We start from the raw sequence: 17,755 nt of genomic DNA on the forward strand, positions 1-17,755 counted from the left end.
TGTTGGAGGAAATTGTTTTCTACGCCGCCGCTACGCTGTGAAGGGGGCTGAGACGAGAAGAAATAGGGTTGGGTCCGCCGTGAAAGCCTTGTTCCGCCGTTTGGACGCCGTCGCCGCCGGTTCATAAAGGAGAAATGAGGAGAAGAAACAGAGGGTTTTGCTGCTCCAATTATTTTCATCCGCCGCTTCGTAAAGGAGAAATGAGAAAGAAAGAAGAGTAGGGTTTGGTCTATTTGGATTTTGCTTAAGTGGGCCTCTGGGGCTTCTAATGGGCTGCTGCAAATAAAATATAAAATATAAAATATAAAAGGTGTTCTCCAAGTCCAGGAAGGATTGATTGCAAAAACAAAATCCATAAAAGTATGTAATAATTAATAAATAGTAATAACTTTCGGAAATTTTCGGAATTAATCGGAAATTTTCGGAATAAATCGGAAATTTTTCGGAAATTTCGGAATTATTTTTGGATCGGAATTCGGAAATTCCGAATATATTATATACAATTCCGATTCCGATCCGATTTTTTTCGGAAAAATCGGAAATCGGAATTTCGGAAATCGGACCATAAAAAATCGTTCCAAAATCGGAAATATTCGGATCGGAACCGGCGGAAATCGGAAATTCCCTTCCGATTTACACCCCTAGTAGTAGTAGTATAATTAATATTTGTATATGATTAGAATTAAGTTTTAATATTATACTTAACACTAGCATTAGGATTAGGATTACGGTTTTGATAATAATAAGGATTTGCATTAGGATTAAAATTATGATTAACATTAGTATTATCATTAGCATTAGTATATTACGATTAATATGAAAATTAGGATTAGTAGTAGGATTACGATTAATATTAGAATACTAACATAAATATATTATGATTAACATTAGCATATTAGGATAATCATTAGTATATTAGGATTAATACATGAATTAGGATTAGTATTAGTAATAGAATTATAATTAGGATTAAAATTAGAATTCATATTAGTATTAGTATTCCTATCTGGATTAAGATTAGTATTAGGATTAAGATTATGATTAGTATTAGAATTAGAATTAGAATTAACAACAACATTAGGATTACGATTAGGATTAATATTAGCATTAGTATTTGGATTATGATTAGAATTAGAATTAACATTAAAATTAGGATTAGTATTAGAATTAATATTAGTTTTAGCATTAACATTATATTATCATTAGCATTAGCACATTTAGATTAGCATCAACATTAGGATTATGCTTATGATTAGCATAAGCATTAGCAGTAGAATTGGAATTACGATCAACATTAGTATATTAGCGGCTTAATTCCACTTTGCACCCTTGAAATTGAGCCTTTTGGCACTTTGCACCCTTGAAAAACAATAATAGCACTTTGCACTCTCAAAACACAATAAATTATTCACAATGCACCCTGAACTGAATAATGAAGGAAATTTTTTTTATTGTTTTTTTTTTATCAGGGATGCAAAATAATACATAAATTATTATTTTCTTCAACCTCCAACCTAATTTCGAGCGCAAAAAATGCGGGAAAAAAACACCTGATTATTGGAAAAAACTATATTTTCTTACAAAATAAACTAAAATAAAATTTTATCACTAAATTATTCGATTGATGGATTTTTTTATTGTAACTGGTGGAAATATGAAGTAAAAATATTTGGAAAAAAAATATGATTTTCAGATAACTTGATAACGAAATAGATGAAGGATTCTTTTTTTTTGTTAAATATTTTATCGGGATAAAAAATATAATTTTTAAATAAGTTGATGAGATGTATTTTTATTTATGCACTTTATAGTTTCAAAATGATTGACGAATAAAAAAAATTATTTGACATTTGTCATCCTAAAAACTACCACTAAAAATATTAAATTACGTTTATTAGCTTTAAACATTCATTTGGGATGCATTATGCATGATTTATTATGTTTCGAGGGTGCAAAGTACTATTAATTTATTTCGAGGGTGCAAAGTGCCAAAATGGCATATTTCGAGGGTGCAAAGTGGGATTAAGCCGCATATTAGCATTAGCATATTAAAATTAGAATTAGAATTAGAATTAGCATTATCATATAAGTATTAATATTAGTATTAGTATTAATGTTAGCATTAGGATTAACATTAGCATTAGGTACATTAGGATTTTACTATTAGTATGAATATTAGTATTATGATTAGCATTATGACTAGAATTAGTAGAATTAGTTAGTATTAATATTAGCATTATAATTAGAATTAGGATTCGGATTAGGATTAGCATTAACATTAGCATAATATAATTAGTATTAAGATTAGCGTTAGCATTAGCATATGTGTATTTTTAGGATAAGAACTATGATTAGTATTATTATTATGAATAAAATTAGCATTAAAATTAAGATTAACATTATGATTAGGACTATAATTATGATTAGGATTAAGATTATGATTATAATTATGATTAGAATTAATATTAGGATTGTAATTTTGGTTATGATTAGCATTAGCATTAGTGTTAGGGTTAGAATTACCATTAGCATTAGAAGTAGAAGTAGAATTAGCATTAATATATTAGCATTAGCGTATTAGGATTAATGTTAATAATAGCATATTAGGATTGACATTAGTATTAACGTATTTGGATTAGGATTAGCATTAACACTAGCATTAGGATTATGATTAAGATTGTAATTGATATTGACAATGGTATTAGCATTAACATTAGCATATTAGGATTATCAGTAGCATTAGTATTACTAATAGTAATAGTATTATTATCAGATTAGTATTAATATTTGTAAAGGTAAATGTAATAGTAATGGTAATAGTAATGATATTGTTTTTGGTATTGCTATTTTTTTTGCTATTGGTTTTAGTATTAGTACATTAGTATTTGCATTAGTACATTAATATTAGAATTAACGTATTAACATTAGTAGTAGTATTAATATTAGTATTAGTATTAGTATTAATTTTAGTGTTAGTATTAGTATTAGTATTAGTATTAATATTAGTATGAGAAATATGATTAAGATTAATACTAATAAAACAATTGGTATTGATATTTGTATTGGTATTAGTATTGGTTTTGGTATTGATATTTGTATTGATATTGGTTTTAGTATCAGTACATTAGTATTGGCATTAGTACATTAATATTAGCATTAAAGTTTTAGTATTAGTAGTAGCATTAGTATTAGTATTAGTATTAGTATTAGTATTAGTATTAGTATTAGTATTAGTATAAGTAGTTGTAATAGTATTAGTATTAGTATTAATATTAATATTAATATTAGTATTAGTATGATGATTATGACTAAGACTAATATTAGTAAAACAATTTTGAAATTGAAATTTTTGATGACATGCTTATCCGTGATTCTGCAGATCCATTTTTTGATCTTATAGAGTTTGTTTACCAGGATATGGTGAGCAACCTGTTCAATCCTGAGTACTTTGAGGCCATAAAAATTATTGCATCGGCTAATGAAAGTGTCGGTTTTGTGAATGATCATTTTTTGTCGCTCATAACTGGAGAAGAGAAGGTTTATTTGAATTCCGATAGTGTGTACAATGAGGAGTTAATATCATAGATCCGAGTTCCTCAACACCATATCGTGCTCCAGAATTCCACCTAGGTTGCATTGAAAAGATGTATTCCCGTTATGCTCATCAAAAATATTGATCAGGCTAGAGGATCGTGCAGTGGAACTAGGCTTCAGGTTATTAATATGGAAAAACACGTTCTCAAATGCATGACACTACCCGATAAACATGTTGACCATATAGTGTACGTTCATTGCACAAATGACATTGATACCGTCCAACTCTACATCGCCTATTAAATTTTAGCAATGTCAGTCTTCGGTGATGGTTTCCTTTGCAATAACAATCAATAAAAGTTAAAGACAAACTCTTTCCCATGTAGTACTGCACTTGCTCAGACATGTTTTCAGTCATGGACAACTCTATGTCGCACTCTCGAGAGTTAATAGTTGAAGTGGCATAAGGATTTTGATCACGTCGGAATCTAGCGATACAACCAACTACAAATAATGTGGTACAAGGATGTTTTTCGGCATATATATATGAAGGTAACTATATAAATTTTTTTTACAATTTTACATAATGACCTTTATTTTGTATAACTTATATGTTTTGGCATTCCTCATTTGTAGGTTAATTTGCATTGTACTAGAAACTTGCTACGGGCTCCACTCAATATTTTTATCAAGGTAATTTATTGTAGAATGATTTTATGTCATTAAATATTTATATTTGTATTATTTTGGTAACGTTTTACTTATTTTGTATAATCATTGTACAAAATAGCAGGTCAATTGCATTGTATTGGATTCGTTACATGCGTTTAGGGATATTGTAGCTGAGACACGCTCAAATAAGCTTCAACGAATCAGTGAGCTCCATCCTCTTTACTTGCCTCTACAGTATCCTCTTTTATTTCCTTGTAGGGAAGATGATTATCGAGACGATATCTGTTTGAGAGAATCTTCGCTTGCTGATAATAGAAAATGGAGGAAGGTAAGCATGCGAGAGTTCTTTGCATATCTAATCCAGAAACGGTAACATTTGTTACTTTTGCATTTCAAGAAGTTATTTCAGCAGTTCTGTGTTGATGGATTTTCGATGGTAGAGTCACAAAGGTTGAATTTCATAAGGTTCAATCAAGATCAACTTAGGGTTGACATGTACAAGGGTATCGAAGAAAATATTTTTAAAGGAGACACTGAGGGTAAATCAGTTGGACAACGCATTATAATTCCAGGGTCGTTCACCGCAGGTCCAAGGTATATGTTTAACAACTTCGTTGATGCTCTTCAAATATGTAACTGGATTGGATCTACAACCCTCTTCATTGTCATCACATGCAATCCTCAATGGCCAGAAATGCAAAGGGTGTTGAAAGATACAAATCTCAGGCCGGAGGATCGGCCATACATTCTTTGTCGTGTGTTCAAGATGAAGCTCAATAGTATGATGACAGAAATCAAGAAAGGTTGTATATTCAGACGTATTACAACATGTAAGTATTTAATTAGATCTCAGTTTATAATTATACATTTACTTCATTCATATAAATTAAAGAATTTGCTCATGTGTGAGTTTAACTACTTATTGCTTCCTTAACTAAATTAATGCATATTTTTTTAATACCATGTGTTTATATTTTCTATGCAGATGTATGCTTAATTGAATTTCAGAAACGAGGTCTACCGCATGCACATATTTTATTGTGGTTTCATAATAACGATAAGACCAATAACCCAGAAGAAATTGATAGGATCATATGTGCTGAAAATCCTGACGAAGTAAACGACCGAAAGATGTACCAGTTGGTGGAGAAGTATATGATACATGGACCGTGCGGTCAGGCAAATTTGAAATCTCCCTGTATGAAGGATCGAGTTTGCACGAAGCGATTTCCAAAGCCATTTGTGCAGCGCACTGAATCAGATGCAGATGGTTTTACTGTGTACAGGATAATGGAAGATGGCAGAACAGTTACGAAGAAGAAGACTACTCTTGACAATGGGTTTGTAGTCCCGTACAATCGTATATTGTTGAGTAAATACCGATCTCACATTAATATCGAGTTATGCAACCAGAACAAGTCAATCAAATACATGTTCAAATACGTAAACAAGGGGCATGGCCGAGTTACGGCGGCATTTTATGAAACACGCAATACAGATGGCGGTGCTGAGATTTGTGATGAGATAAAGATGTACTACGACTGCAGATATCTTTCGGCATGTGAGGCAATGTGAAGGTTTGCGAACTTGGGTTAAAAGAGGATTCTCGAACTTGGGCGCCAAGGAAAAAAAGATTTTCTATTGGTAGGCTTGCGAATGTTCCCCCTGGAAAGGGAAAAGACTAATACATTAGATTGCTACTTAACATTCAGAGGGGATATACGTGCTACGAGGACATCAGAATTTTTTTTGACACCGTCTACCCTACGTTCAGGGATGCATGTTATGTGTTGGGTTTATTAGATAACGACAAAGAATACATATATTCAATAATATAAGTGAATACTTGGGCACCGAGGGATTATATAAGAAGGTTATTTGTAGTTATGCTTCTTTCCAATAGCTTAAGTTGGCCCGAACATGTTTGACAAAGTTGTTGGTTGGATTTGGCTGAGGGTATTGCTTACAAACAACAAAGTCTTCATAATAATCCAGATATGGCAAATTGTATAACACATTATTCAATTAAATTTTAAATATTACTCATCTTTTTAATATTGTCGTCTCTCACCGAAATAGAAAAAATATTGCAAAACAATGGTAAAAACTTGCGAAATTACGCGCCCATGCCAGTTTCAATCGAATTCTCAGCGGATGACACAGTAAACATATTGGTGTTAGATGAACTGGATTACGACCGGTTTGAAATGGGTAGGGAACTTCAACGGTGTCTTGCTTGAATTACAGACGTGCAAACAAAGATTTATGATGTAGTCATGGATGTTGTATCCAATGACCGTGGTGGAATGTTCTTTCTATATGGCCATGGTGAAACGGGAAAGACGTTTCTATGGTAAACTCTTTCGGCTGCAGTTCGTTCCAAGGGAGAGATTGTAATTAACGTTGCATCGAGTGGTATAGCATCATTATTGCTCCCCGGTGGAAGAACAACTCATTCTCGATTCGGACTACCCATAAATGTCCACGAGAGTTCCACCTGTAGCATATCGCAACAAAGTCCACAGGCGGAGTTGTTCATAAGGGCAAAGCTTATTATATGGGACGAGGCTCCTATGATGCATAGATACTATTTTGAAGCGCTTGACAAGACAATGAAATCAATATTACAGGTTGACAAACTCTTTGGTGGTAAGGTGGTTGTTCTTAGAAGAGATTTTAGGCAGATTTTACCAGTTGTGCTCAAAGCATCAAGGCAGGACATAGTACATGCTACGATAAACTCCTCTCCGCTGTGGAATTTCTGTCGTGTCATGAAGTTGACTAAGAACATGAGATTGCAGTCATGCTCTTCTCCATCTAACGTGGATGAGGTAAAATAATTTAGAGACTGGATACTGAAGGTTGGTAGTGAGGATGTTGGGGAACAAAATCATGGTGAAGCTTCGATAGTGATTCCCGATGACATGTTGATTGGTGATTCAGAAGATCCATTCAGAGACCTACTGGAATTCGTTTACCCGGATTGTTGAGTAACATGTATGATTCAGATTATTTTCAAGGGAGAGCAATTCTTGCACCAACTAATGAATGCGTCGAGTTTGTGAACGATCACTTAATGTCTCTCCTTCTAGGAGAGGAGAAGGTGTACCTGAGCTCAGATAGTATGTTTAGGGACGAGCAAACAATGGAGGATAATGCAGAAATTTATTCGACTGAATTCCTCAACACAATAAGATGCTCCGGACTTCGTTCTCATGCGTTGAAGTTCAAGATTGGTGCACCCGTTATGCTAATAAGAAACATCGATCAAGCTAAAGGATTGTGTAACGGGACCAAACTTCAAATTATTAGAACTGGCATTCACGTTCTGAGTTGCAAAATTCTTTCCGGAAAAAATATCGGTGACATGGTGTTCATTCCTCGGATGACTTTAATACCATCTACCGGACTGCCAATTAAATTTCAGAGAAGACAGTTTCCGTTGATTGTTTCTTTTGCAATGACAATCAATAAAAGCCAAGTTTCAAACTCTTTCGCATGTTGGTTTGTATCTTCCTAAGCATGTCTTCAGCCATGATCAACTATATGTTGCACTGTCCAGAGTTACGAGCAGAGGTGGCATTAAAATATTCATCAAGTTGGATTCGGGTGAACTAACCAATGTTACTAGAAATGTCGTGTACAAGGAAGTATTTCATCGAATTTGAAGGTAGATAATATTTTCATATTTACCAATTATTCATGTAACATGTCTTTTTTTTAACAACTTATTCTTTGGCAGGTGTTTCTTCTTTATATAATTTCCCCCGTGCGATGTTATTTTCAGTCATGTCCCTAGGATGCTCAGTGCAAATTTTATTATCTTTAAGATTTATTTTTGACGATATACTAATATTTAATATTATTCTTATGATGTAACTATGAAGAACATGATGCTTCAATATTGCTGATCGCGTTTTGTATTTAAATTCAATGAGCGTAATAATTTATATATGCGTAAATTTATTTTTCAGACATGTATTTCCAGTTGAAAATATGCCACCCCGTGCATCGCACGGGTGAATACTAATATTTTATTTAAATCCTTAGCTTGAAATAATATATGACTAACATCCTTAATTTTTATTTTATCCATATTTTGCCCTTATTTAAATCATATAACTTCACGCTATGAGCCCCTTAAATCAAACATAATTTGAATTAAATGACAAGTCAAAGTTTCTCTACTTAGATTTATACTCACATCCTTAATTTTTATTTTATCCCTATTTTGCCCTCTTCACGTAAGATTTATTTATTTATTTTCTTTAGACCATCTCCAATGGAGATGGGGGTGGGTAGACATGGCCACAGGCCGGGTTTGACCCGGACCCGATCCGTTCACCCGTTGACCATGGACCCGACCAAGTCCGGGTCGGTTTTAGGTCCCGATTATCTGGACCCGGGACCCGACGGGTCTACCCGGCGGGGGACCCGAGGGCCCGGACTCGGGGACCCGGCCCGAGGACCCGGCGGGTCAACCCGGAAATATCCGGTTTTTTGTCAAAAAATGCACATTTTGGGGTTTGAACTAGGGGCACTAGGGAAGAATGTGCAGCTATCTACCACTGGGCCAAACAACATATTTGATAAAAAATAGACAATAAATATATATAATATACAACTATGATGTAAATGATAAATATGTTAAATAAATTAATAATTTTTATATTAATTATTATTAAATAATTAACAAATGCAATATAAGAAAAAATATATAATCATGGTTCAATATTTCAAAACATCTATTATTAATTAATATATCAATATAATCTCTACTATTGAAAAGTATAAAGTATTGAATCAATTCACTTATGTTATTAAAATCGATAGTGTGAAAACATCAAATCAAAAATAAAATAATATGTTTATTTTAAAAAATAGATTATAACTCATTTCAATTAATTTAAATCGATTTACCTCAATTATTGACAAGAACTTATTAATATTATTGAGGATTTTATCATAATATAATTATTTAAAAATATAAATGATGTTTATTTTAACAGAAATAGATTATATCTCATTTCAATTAATATTCTTACTTTAAAAATAACATTATATATGACTAGTATAATCAAAATATTATGATGTGATTTCTCTTTTAATAATTGGTTTAGTTTGTAAAAATCGTAAGAATTAAACCGTACATCATGTGATTTAATCTTTTTTTTTTTACATTTACATTTACATTTTATTCAAATATTAGAATCGAATCGTAAGGCTTAAACGGATTAAGCTCAAGTCCATTCATTTTATTTTTTATTTTTTTTATTATATTATATTTGTTAATAATTTAATTAAATTATTTAATAATAATGAATATGATAATTAATAATCTATTTAACATTATTTATTATAATCATTTTACACCATTTGCTTATGTTATATATATTCCTTGTTATAATAATCCTAACAATAAATATAAAAATATAAAATGATTATATTATTGTATAATTAATATTTTATAAATTATTAATTATCATGTTGACTATTATTAATATCAAAAATCCCGACTAATAACAAATGCATATGAATTTAATGTTGAAAAATATAAAAAAATACGATTTAATTTAAAAGAAAGATTGAATATTATTTTTAAAATTTTGAAAAATTTCGCAATTATTATTTCACTTATAAATACCCATAATTCAATTTTCACGACTTTCATTTTATTTAGTTTATGTCTCAAGGTTTTATCGTTTCATTTTTTTCTAAAATTGTTTAATGTTTAAATTCAATTATTTTTTAAATTTGAATTTAAAGTTAATCTCATGTTTTTTCAAGTTTCAATATATGTTTTTTTTGTTTAAAAAATAAAAAATAAAAAAATTGAAAAACCGGGTTGGACCCGGACCCGGCTTCCCGCGAGTCGGTTTTGGATCCCCTAAAAGTCGGACCCCGACCCGGCGGGTCCGACCCAGACCCGGACCCGACCCGCCCTGTGGCCATGTCTAGAGGTGGGTAGGGGTGGGAACTGGGAAGACAAAACCACCTCCAATAAAGGTGAGTAATGGAGGGGTGGGTATGGGTTGGGTATGGGTGGGGAGAAGGGGGAGGGAGCTTTGCTTTGAGCGGTAAAAAATAAAAAATAAAAAAATTGAAAAACCGGGTTGGACCCGGACCCGGCTTCCCGCGGGTCGGTTTCGGATCCCCTAAAAGTCGGACCCCGACCCGGCGGGTCCGACCCAGACCCGGACCCGACCCGCCCTGTGGCCATATCTAGAGGTGGGTAGGGGTGGGAACTGGGAAGACAAAACCACCTCCAATAAAGGTGAGTAATGGAGGGGTGGGTATGGGTTGGGTATGGGTGGGGAGAAGGGGGAGGGAGCTTTGCTTTGAGCGGTCCCCTTCCAACTCACGTGCTGGAAGGGGGCGTGTGGTTTACTTGCCAATTTTTTTTTCTTTTTTTTTTTTGTTACACGCTTCTTTCTCTCTCTTTCTCTCTTTGTTTTTCTTTTTTGTTCTTTTCATTTTTCTTTTCGCTCTTTTACATATGAAATTTATTTATTTATTTTTCTTTTTCTTTTGTATTTATTTTTATATTATATCATTATTTTATTTTATTTTATTGTATTAATAGTTATTATTCTTGTTGTTTTTTAATTATTGAATTAGTGGAAAATTATTTCTTTACTTTTATTTGAATATTGTATTATTAAAATTAAAATTATTATTATTATTATTATTATTATTATTATTATTATTATTAGTAGTAGTAGTATAATAGTGGTGAGACTGGGGATTGGAAAAAAAGTAATAAAAGACCGAACGGTTGGAAACAACGTAGATAGAGCGAGAGGAAGGGGGGGGAGGAGAGGGGGAGGGGAGGGGAGGGGGAATCCGGAAAACCACCCTCTCCATTGAAGATGCTCTTATATATATGCATATTCAATGTTTTCTTTTATACATTTTACGTGTTATTTTTATGTATATTTATTCAGTTTATTAAGAAATATATATACCGCTCAGAATCCAGAAGGAGCGAAATGACCAAATATTCAAATTAGAACAGAGTCCACCGAAAATCCACCCATCCGACGTGGCACAACATCATTGGCTACATCATCCACAACGCGGATCGCGAACCGGATCTACAATCCCTACCGTCAATTCCAAACCTAATCAACGGCTTTCCGTCATCGTCCAAACCCAAAAATTCAAAAACCCCCCAAAATCAAAATCCCTCCCGCTCTCAATTTCTCTATTTAAAAACCCACCGCCTCTCTCCCAAATTCACCACACACACAAACACGCACTAATCTATACATACAGATTCTATCTCTACACCCTCCTCTTTCAGATTCGAATGGCGCGTACCAAGCAGACCGCCCGAAAGTCAACCGGAGGCAAGGCCCCGAGGAAGCAGCTCGCCACCAAGGCCGCCAGGAAGTCCGCTCCGGCGACCGGCGGAGTGAAGAAGCCCCACCGCTTCCGCCCCGGAACCGTCGCCCTCCGTGAGATCCGCAAGTACCAGAAGTCCACCGAGCTTCTGATCCGCAAGCTGCCGTTCCAGAGGCTGGTGCGTGAGATCGCGCAGGACTTCAAGACGGATCTCCGCTTCCAGAGCTCCGCCGTGGCGGCGCTGCAGGAGGCGGCGGAGGCGTACCTCGTCGGACTCTTCGAGGACACCAACCTCTGCGCCATCCACGCCAAGAGGGTTACCATTATGCCGAAGGACATCCAGCTCGCCAGGAGAATCAGAGGCGAGCGTGCTTAGAGTGAGTCGACTCGGTCCGAGTCTAGGGTTTTTAATTTCCTTTTTTTTTTTTTTAAATGTTGGGGTTTATTATGATGTTTTGGATTTGAATTAGGGTTTATTAGTGTAAAGCTGTTTCGCAGAAGGGTTTATCAGTTTGTAAGCCTCTCGATCTGTAGTTTGTTGATGAAATTTCAAATTCTAGATTCAGATTTGCTGTTCTTGGTTCTGAAATTAAAAATTAAATCTTGGAGATGTTAAAAATCCAGCTTGATTAATTCTAAACACCCCATAAATGACTGATTAATGCTATATTTTGATTAATGAATTTAATTAAATATTAATTAAAAAAGTTGGCCTTCATCAGAACTAAAACCCTTGCCAAATTTTAATTTTATATCAATTACAATTTGTATCCGTTAATGATATTTTTCGGAAGCGAATTTTAGTTCCTCTGTTGTCAATTGTAAAATGTTCGTTCTTGGAACAATATTTTTTCAATTCCGATTTTTTTCTGATATTTTTCGGAAGTGAATTTTATTTCCTCCGGAACAAATGAATGTAACAGAGTAGTTTCTTTCTTACAAGTAAAACATGAATCAAATGTGATACATAGTTAGGACAAAAGCACCAAAAGTCACCCACCCCCTCCCCCCCACCCCCACCCCATCAGCCTTTAAATATCTGCATGATCAAGATTCAAGAAACACATCGAAAGAAAGAAAAAGAAAAACCCGAAAAACTACAAAAAAAAAACGAAAAAGAAAATGAAGTTTTCCGATTCAAGAACTACCTTGCCTCTGCTAATGTTAGTACTAGTAATATCTTCAATGGCGGTGCAGGATAGCATAGGCCATCCGTGCGGAAGCACGTTTTTCTCGGCACTAGTCCAGCTGATACCATGCAAGGCGGCAGTGGCCCCCTTCAGCCCTACACCGCCAACGGAGGCTTGCTGTGCTTCCATAAAAGCTCTAGGTCAGCCTTGCCTCTGTGTCCTCGTAACTGGGCCCCCCATTGCTGGCGTCGATCGCACCATGGCCATGCAGCTACCTGTTAAATGCACCGCCGACTTTGAACCATGTACATTTTTTTACTCTTCGATTTTATTCGATATTATTTATATAATTTTTTTTTTTAATTAATTTGTTTTTTCTTTGGTTGGACAGGTGAAATGGCAAAGTGAATGGCAAAGTGAGAAGATTAGAAGCCAAAAGTTCATAGTATATGTAACTTGCATAATGTAAGAGATGAGTAATGTTTGGTCAAAATTCAAATAAATATAACAAATTTGTAATATCTTGTTTTGTGCAAAAATAATATTTCTGATGCGATATGATATTTACAAGCCAAGAGACACATATTTATGATCATCTTGTTTCAAGGCTCGAATGAGATAAACGGGTACAAAACGGCTACATATCTAGAAGATTCCACTAAATTTAACACTGCAAAAATTGACGTATAAGAAGATTCATAGTGGAGGGGTGATTGTAATTGCTCAAACATTAGGGGGCTTTCGTAATTTGACCTTACCTCGAGGGTGGCCTTAATTTACCCAAAAGATTTTTCATATACACAAATGTTTTTTTTTTTCATTAAACAGGTGACAAAAACAATAAACAATTTATATCATTTGCTAACGATTACACTTCCAAATTTTTCGGTTTTTTCGGTGAATTCTTGCTATAGTCTTTCTGGAAGAGATGAATTTGTAGGGCTTGTTTGTTGAGGTTCAATCGAACAAACACACTTTGCCTTCGTGTCGTTGAGAATCTACAAAAAAATAAAATAAATAAAAAGAGAAAATTAAATGAGGGCTTTATGTAAATGCAAATTTTCTTGATTTAAATTAAAAAAAAAAAATTGAAAGTGATGTATCCATTATTTTACCTTGACTTGTTTCTGAAGGTCTTTAATATATTCAACTGCCAAATCTAACATCTCAGCTGTGTTGATTTGCTGCCAATATAATCAATGCCATCAATAAAAAAAATAAAGAAATAAATAAAAATAGAGTCTTTATTTATTTATTTAAATAATAATAAAAAAAAAAATCTCTCATCATTGAATTTCAAAAGAAGAAAAACAAATTTCACCTTATCCATATCAGGGAAAAGATCTTGGAGCTTCTTCATGTTGTCACTAATCCGCGTTCGTCTCATCTGCAAATCATCGTATTCGAAACATTTATCGACAATGTATAATTATTAAAAAGCCGATTTAAGTTGTAAAAGGATATTCTTTCTTTATACCCTTTCGGCGATACTTCTCGGATGAGTGGCGCAGCCTCGTTTGGCTCGAGTTTGACAAGGAACCGTAATCTCTTGTTGGAATTGTAAAATATTTTCCATTTCTGCCGAATTTTTCGGCAAGCTCAAATGGGAAACTAAACCCGAACCCCTCTTTCTAGCTTCTCCATTCTGATTGAAAAAATAGACGAATACAACATTATAAACACCAATATGAAACAAATCTGACTATGTACATAATTGCATTCGACACCCCGTGTTTTCTTTAATTGTTAAAAAACTCCGCATGTTATTAGCAAACGACACCTACAAACCCACTTTTTAGGGATCCACGTGTGCTAAAAAATGCATTATAAGGGCTTTTTTTGCTAATATTTGTAACAAGGCGAATTTTTTTAGTAGTTTGATACAAGACAAGGGGGTATTAAATGCAATAAACTCCAACCGATAACTGAAAATAATAAGTTCAAATTGAGAGCTAACTATTTGAAATTCGTTCAACGTAAAAATGAACCTCATCCAAATTCCGAACAAGCTCAATAGTATTAAAATTCTTAAACTCGAATACTTCAATCCAAACGCAGCCTTAAGGGTAAATTCAATGGCTACCTGATTTTCCGATCCATTGAAGTCACGGTTTCTTTTGAGGCCGTTGAATTGCGGTTCGTAGGCGGCCTCGTATTCTTTGCCATTATTATTATTATGGCCACTTCTTGATCGAGTATTTTCATGGCTACTAAATAAACGAGCGTTTTCATTCACATTTTCCGGTATACTAGACATGAATCTCGAGCTCGAGTTCACGTGATTGCTCAATCCCGACGAACTGCCTTCTCCGTGATTTTGTACTCTGTAGCTTCCCACTTCTCCCATTACACTATACCCTAAGCCCCAAAAAAACAAATTTTCACCAATCAATTCACAATTATATATATATATATATATATATATATATATATATATATATATATATATATATATATATATATATATATATATATGAACCAACAAGATTTGCTATTACTAGAGATTCAAGAACACACACACACACACACACACACATATTAAAAAAAAAATCAATAATAACTAGAACCAACAAAATTTGCTATTGTTAGAGATAATGAGAGCTAGATCAAATCTAACAATTTTAATTTTTTACTTCTGAATGAAATCAAGATTCACACACACACACACACATATATATATATATATATATATATATATATATATATATATATATATATATATATATATGGATGTATGTATTGAAGTACCATTGAAAAATCCAGCAGGAGAGCTGCTTTGCCTGATAAGATTATTCCCATTTCCACTACTACTCAACTTATTCACATGCTCCATCCCCACAGAATAAGATCCGACAACCGCACCCCCACCCACATACCCCCCACTTTCCGGGTCGGGCGACCCGGTTTCTCCGGGCCGGACCAGCTCCACCTCCACCACAACCTCCTCCTCCCGCTTCATAGGATAATGATTCAGATCACGAGGGCCGCCGTCCAACAAGGCGGAGAAGAAAGCTTCAGATTCATCGCCGCTGCTGCTGTTATCTCCGCCGCCGGCGGAGGAGGAGTCCAGAAGGGCGGCGAGAAACGAGCTGGGCGCCGATCGGTACCTCTCCAACCCGCAGCTCTGCTGCTGGAAGAAATCAGAGCCGAGAAATTCTCTGCTCTTGAGAAACTCGCCGTCGGCTGAAATATGCTTGAGAGCAGTGCTCTCTTTGCTAGGGTTTCTGCTTATCTCCGAGCTGAACATAATTAATCTCAGGCAGAAGAAAAAAACTTCAGCAGCCAATCAGATTACAGCTTTTTGCTACAGTGGAATTAGTAGATTTCAGAAAAACCCATTTGTGTATGAACTTCAACGAATTAGTAGATTTTCAGATCTTGGATTTTCATTGGGGGTTTTTCTGCAGGTTGAAAAATGGAAAATGGAAAATGAAATATGGGTTTTTATTTTCTTGAAATAATTTGTGCAGAAATCAAGAATTTTTTTTTTCTTTCTGAAAGAAATGTATAGATTTGAGAGGTGTATGTATTTATTGAGTGACGACAATAATAATAAATATTTTCCTCGGTTTTATCCATTTTCACACGTGAAATTCTTTAGTGGACCGGGTGCGCTGGACCCGGATCAATGAACCCATTTTTTATGCATACATATCCGTTTGCCATGTCATCGTTGTGTCCACGTCATCTTTGACACTTACTCCATTTGACAAAAACAAAAAAAGAAAAAAAGAAAAAGAAGAAGAAATAAATTACTATATTTGACAAAATTAATGAATTAAAGTCGAATTTTAACCTTGTAAAGTTAAAAGTTAAAAGTTAAAAATGTTGGTGGAATTTGTAACTTCAATCCTAACATAATAATTGGAAATCTATTTGACTTTTGCCTTTCATCATTAAATAACTAAATATGTCAAAAATAAATATGATACTAAATAAAATTTATGGTAAATTACGGCTACCCCTAAAGTAAGGTAAATTACGAAAAGACCTCTCTTTTTTTGTGTAATTATGAATCTTCTTGACGACTACACTTATGGTGTCACATTCAACACTATTTTCTAGATTTCGTGAAATAATCTCAAGTTTGTACTCGTTTTGTGCAAAAATGCAGTTTCTAATGCACCTTAATCTGATATTTACAAGCCAAAAAACACATATTATGATCATCTTGTTCCAAAATGTGGAGCTCGAAAGAGATACAACGGTACATACTGGAGAATATTCCACATAATTTAGAAAATTACACAAAAAATTGACATCACAAGGGTGAACGCGTAAGAAGATTCATAGTTGAGAGGAGTGGATGTAATTATCCAAACATAAGGGATTTTTTGTAATTTAATCTTACCTCAAGGGTATGGCCTTAATTACCCTAAATTTAATTTAGAATAAATTACACCCACACCCCTGAGGTATGCTTAAATAACTTTAATGTCCCTGTGGTATCGATAATTACACTCACCCCCTTGAAACGTAGTTATAAACTCTAATGGGATAATGCATTGGATACGTTATTACGATAGAGTTCTAACGAACTATTGGTTTCAGGAAGTGGTGGGGACAACAAAAGAGTTATGGGTGATTTAAGAAATATTGGGGGATCCATGTCACCCCATTACTCCTCATAACTCTATGTTATCTCGTTCACTAACTAAAAGTAATAGTCCAATACATTACTCCTCATAACTCTATGTATCGGAATAATGTATCCAATACATTATCCCGTTAGAGTTTCTAACTACGTTTCAGGGAGGTGACTGTAATTATCGATACCATAAAGATTTTAAAATTATTTAAGCATACCTCATGGCAGGGGCGGACCCAAGGCTTGTGTCGGGGGAACCCCGCCCCTGCAGATTTTTTTTTTTACCTTTTTTTATTATTTTTTTAATATTTTAGGTTATTTATGTATTCATTTATACACTTTAGCCCCTCTAAAGTTAAAATTTTATACCATTTTACCCCAAAACTTTTTTTTCGCCCCCTCCCAAAACTCCCTGGATCCGTCCCTGCCTCAGGGTGTGGGTGTAATTTATCCTTTAATTTATAATAAAATTTTATTCTTACTAGTT

The 17,755-nt window shown here is 34.2% G+C and overlaps 4 protein-coding genes across 4 annotated transcripts; 3 read left to right on the plus strand and 1 right to left on the minus strand.

Moving 5' to 3' along the window:
- Window positions 1–3,357: 3,357 nt before the first annotated feature.
- On the plus strand, window positions 3,358–5,781 carry LOC148765286 (uncharacterized). The gene is made up of 6 exons (XM_088812737.1): window positions 3,358–3,537; window positions 3,682–3,714; window positions 4,171–4,227; window positions 4,328–4,534; window positions 4,619–5,036; window positions 5,192–5,781. The coding sequence occupies exons 1-6, from the start codon at window positions 3,358–3,360 to the stop codon at window positions 5,779–5,781; spliced, it is 1,485 nt and encodes a 494-aa protein (XP_088668863.1).
- A 5,621-nt stretch (window positions 5,782–11,402) lies between these two features.
- Window positions 11,403–12,117, plus strand: LOC105969653 (histone H3.2). The gene has a single exon (XM_012994427.2). It carries the CDS (start codon window positions 11,516–11,518, stop codon window positions 11,924–11,926), a length of 411 nt encoding a protein of 136 aa, XP_012849881.1. The 5' UTR covers window positions 11,403–11,515; the 3' UTR covers window positions 11,927–12,117.
- A 476-nt stretch (window positions 12,118–12,593) lies between these two features.
- LOC105969651 (Bifunctional inhibitor/lipid-transfer protein/seed storage 2S albumin superfamily protein) lies at window positions 12,594–13,199 on the plus strand. Its single transcript, XM_012994425.2, has 2 exons — window positions 12,594–12,985; window positions 13,072–13,199. Exons 1-2 carry the CDS (start codon window positions 12,673–12,675, stop codon window positions 13,086–13,088), a joined length of 330 nt encoding a protein of 109 aa, XP_012849879.2. The 5' UTR covers window positions 12,594–12,672; the 3' UTR covers window positions 13,089–13,199.
- Window positions 13,200–13,419: 220 nt separating this feature from the next.
- On the minus strand, window positions 13,420–16,204 carry LOC148765287 (transcription factor bHLH130-like). Its single transcript, XM_088813651.1, has 6 exons — window positions 15,429–16,204; window positions 14,764–15,038; window positions 14,158–14,325; window positions 14,002–14,067; window positions 13,796–13,864; window positions 13,420–13,678 (listed from the first exon to the last, which is right to left on the minus strand). The coding sequence occupies exons 1-6, from the start codon at window positions 15,925–15,927 to the stop codon at window positions 13,589–13,591; spliced, it is 1,167 nt and encodes a 388-aa protein (XP_088669777.1). The 5' UTR covers window positions 15,928–16,204; the 3' UTR covers window positions 13,420–13,588.
- Window positions 16,205–17,755: the final 1,551 nt, after the last annotated feature.

This window comes from Erythranthe guttata, chromosome 14 (genome assembly GCF_056151865.1).
Source record: "Erythranthe guttata isolate IM_541 chromosome 14, IM_541, whole genome shotgun sequence".
Lineage (NCBI taxonomy): Eukaryota > Viridiplantae > Streptophyta > Magnoliopsida > Lamiales > Phrymaceae > Erythranthe > Erythranthe guttata.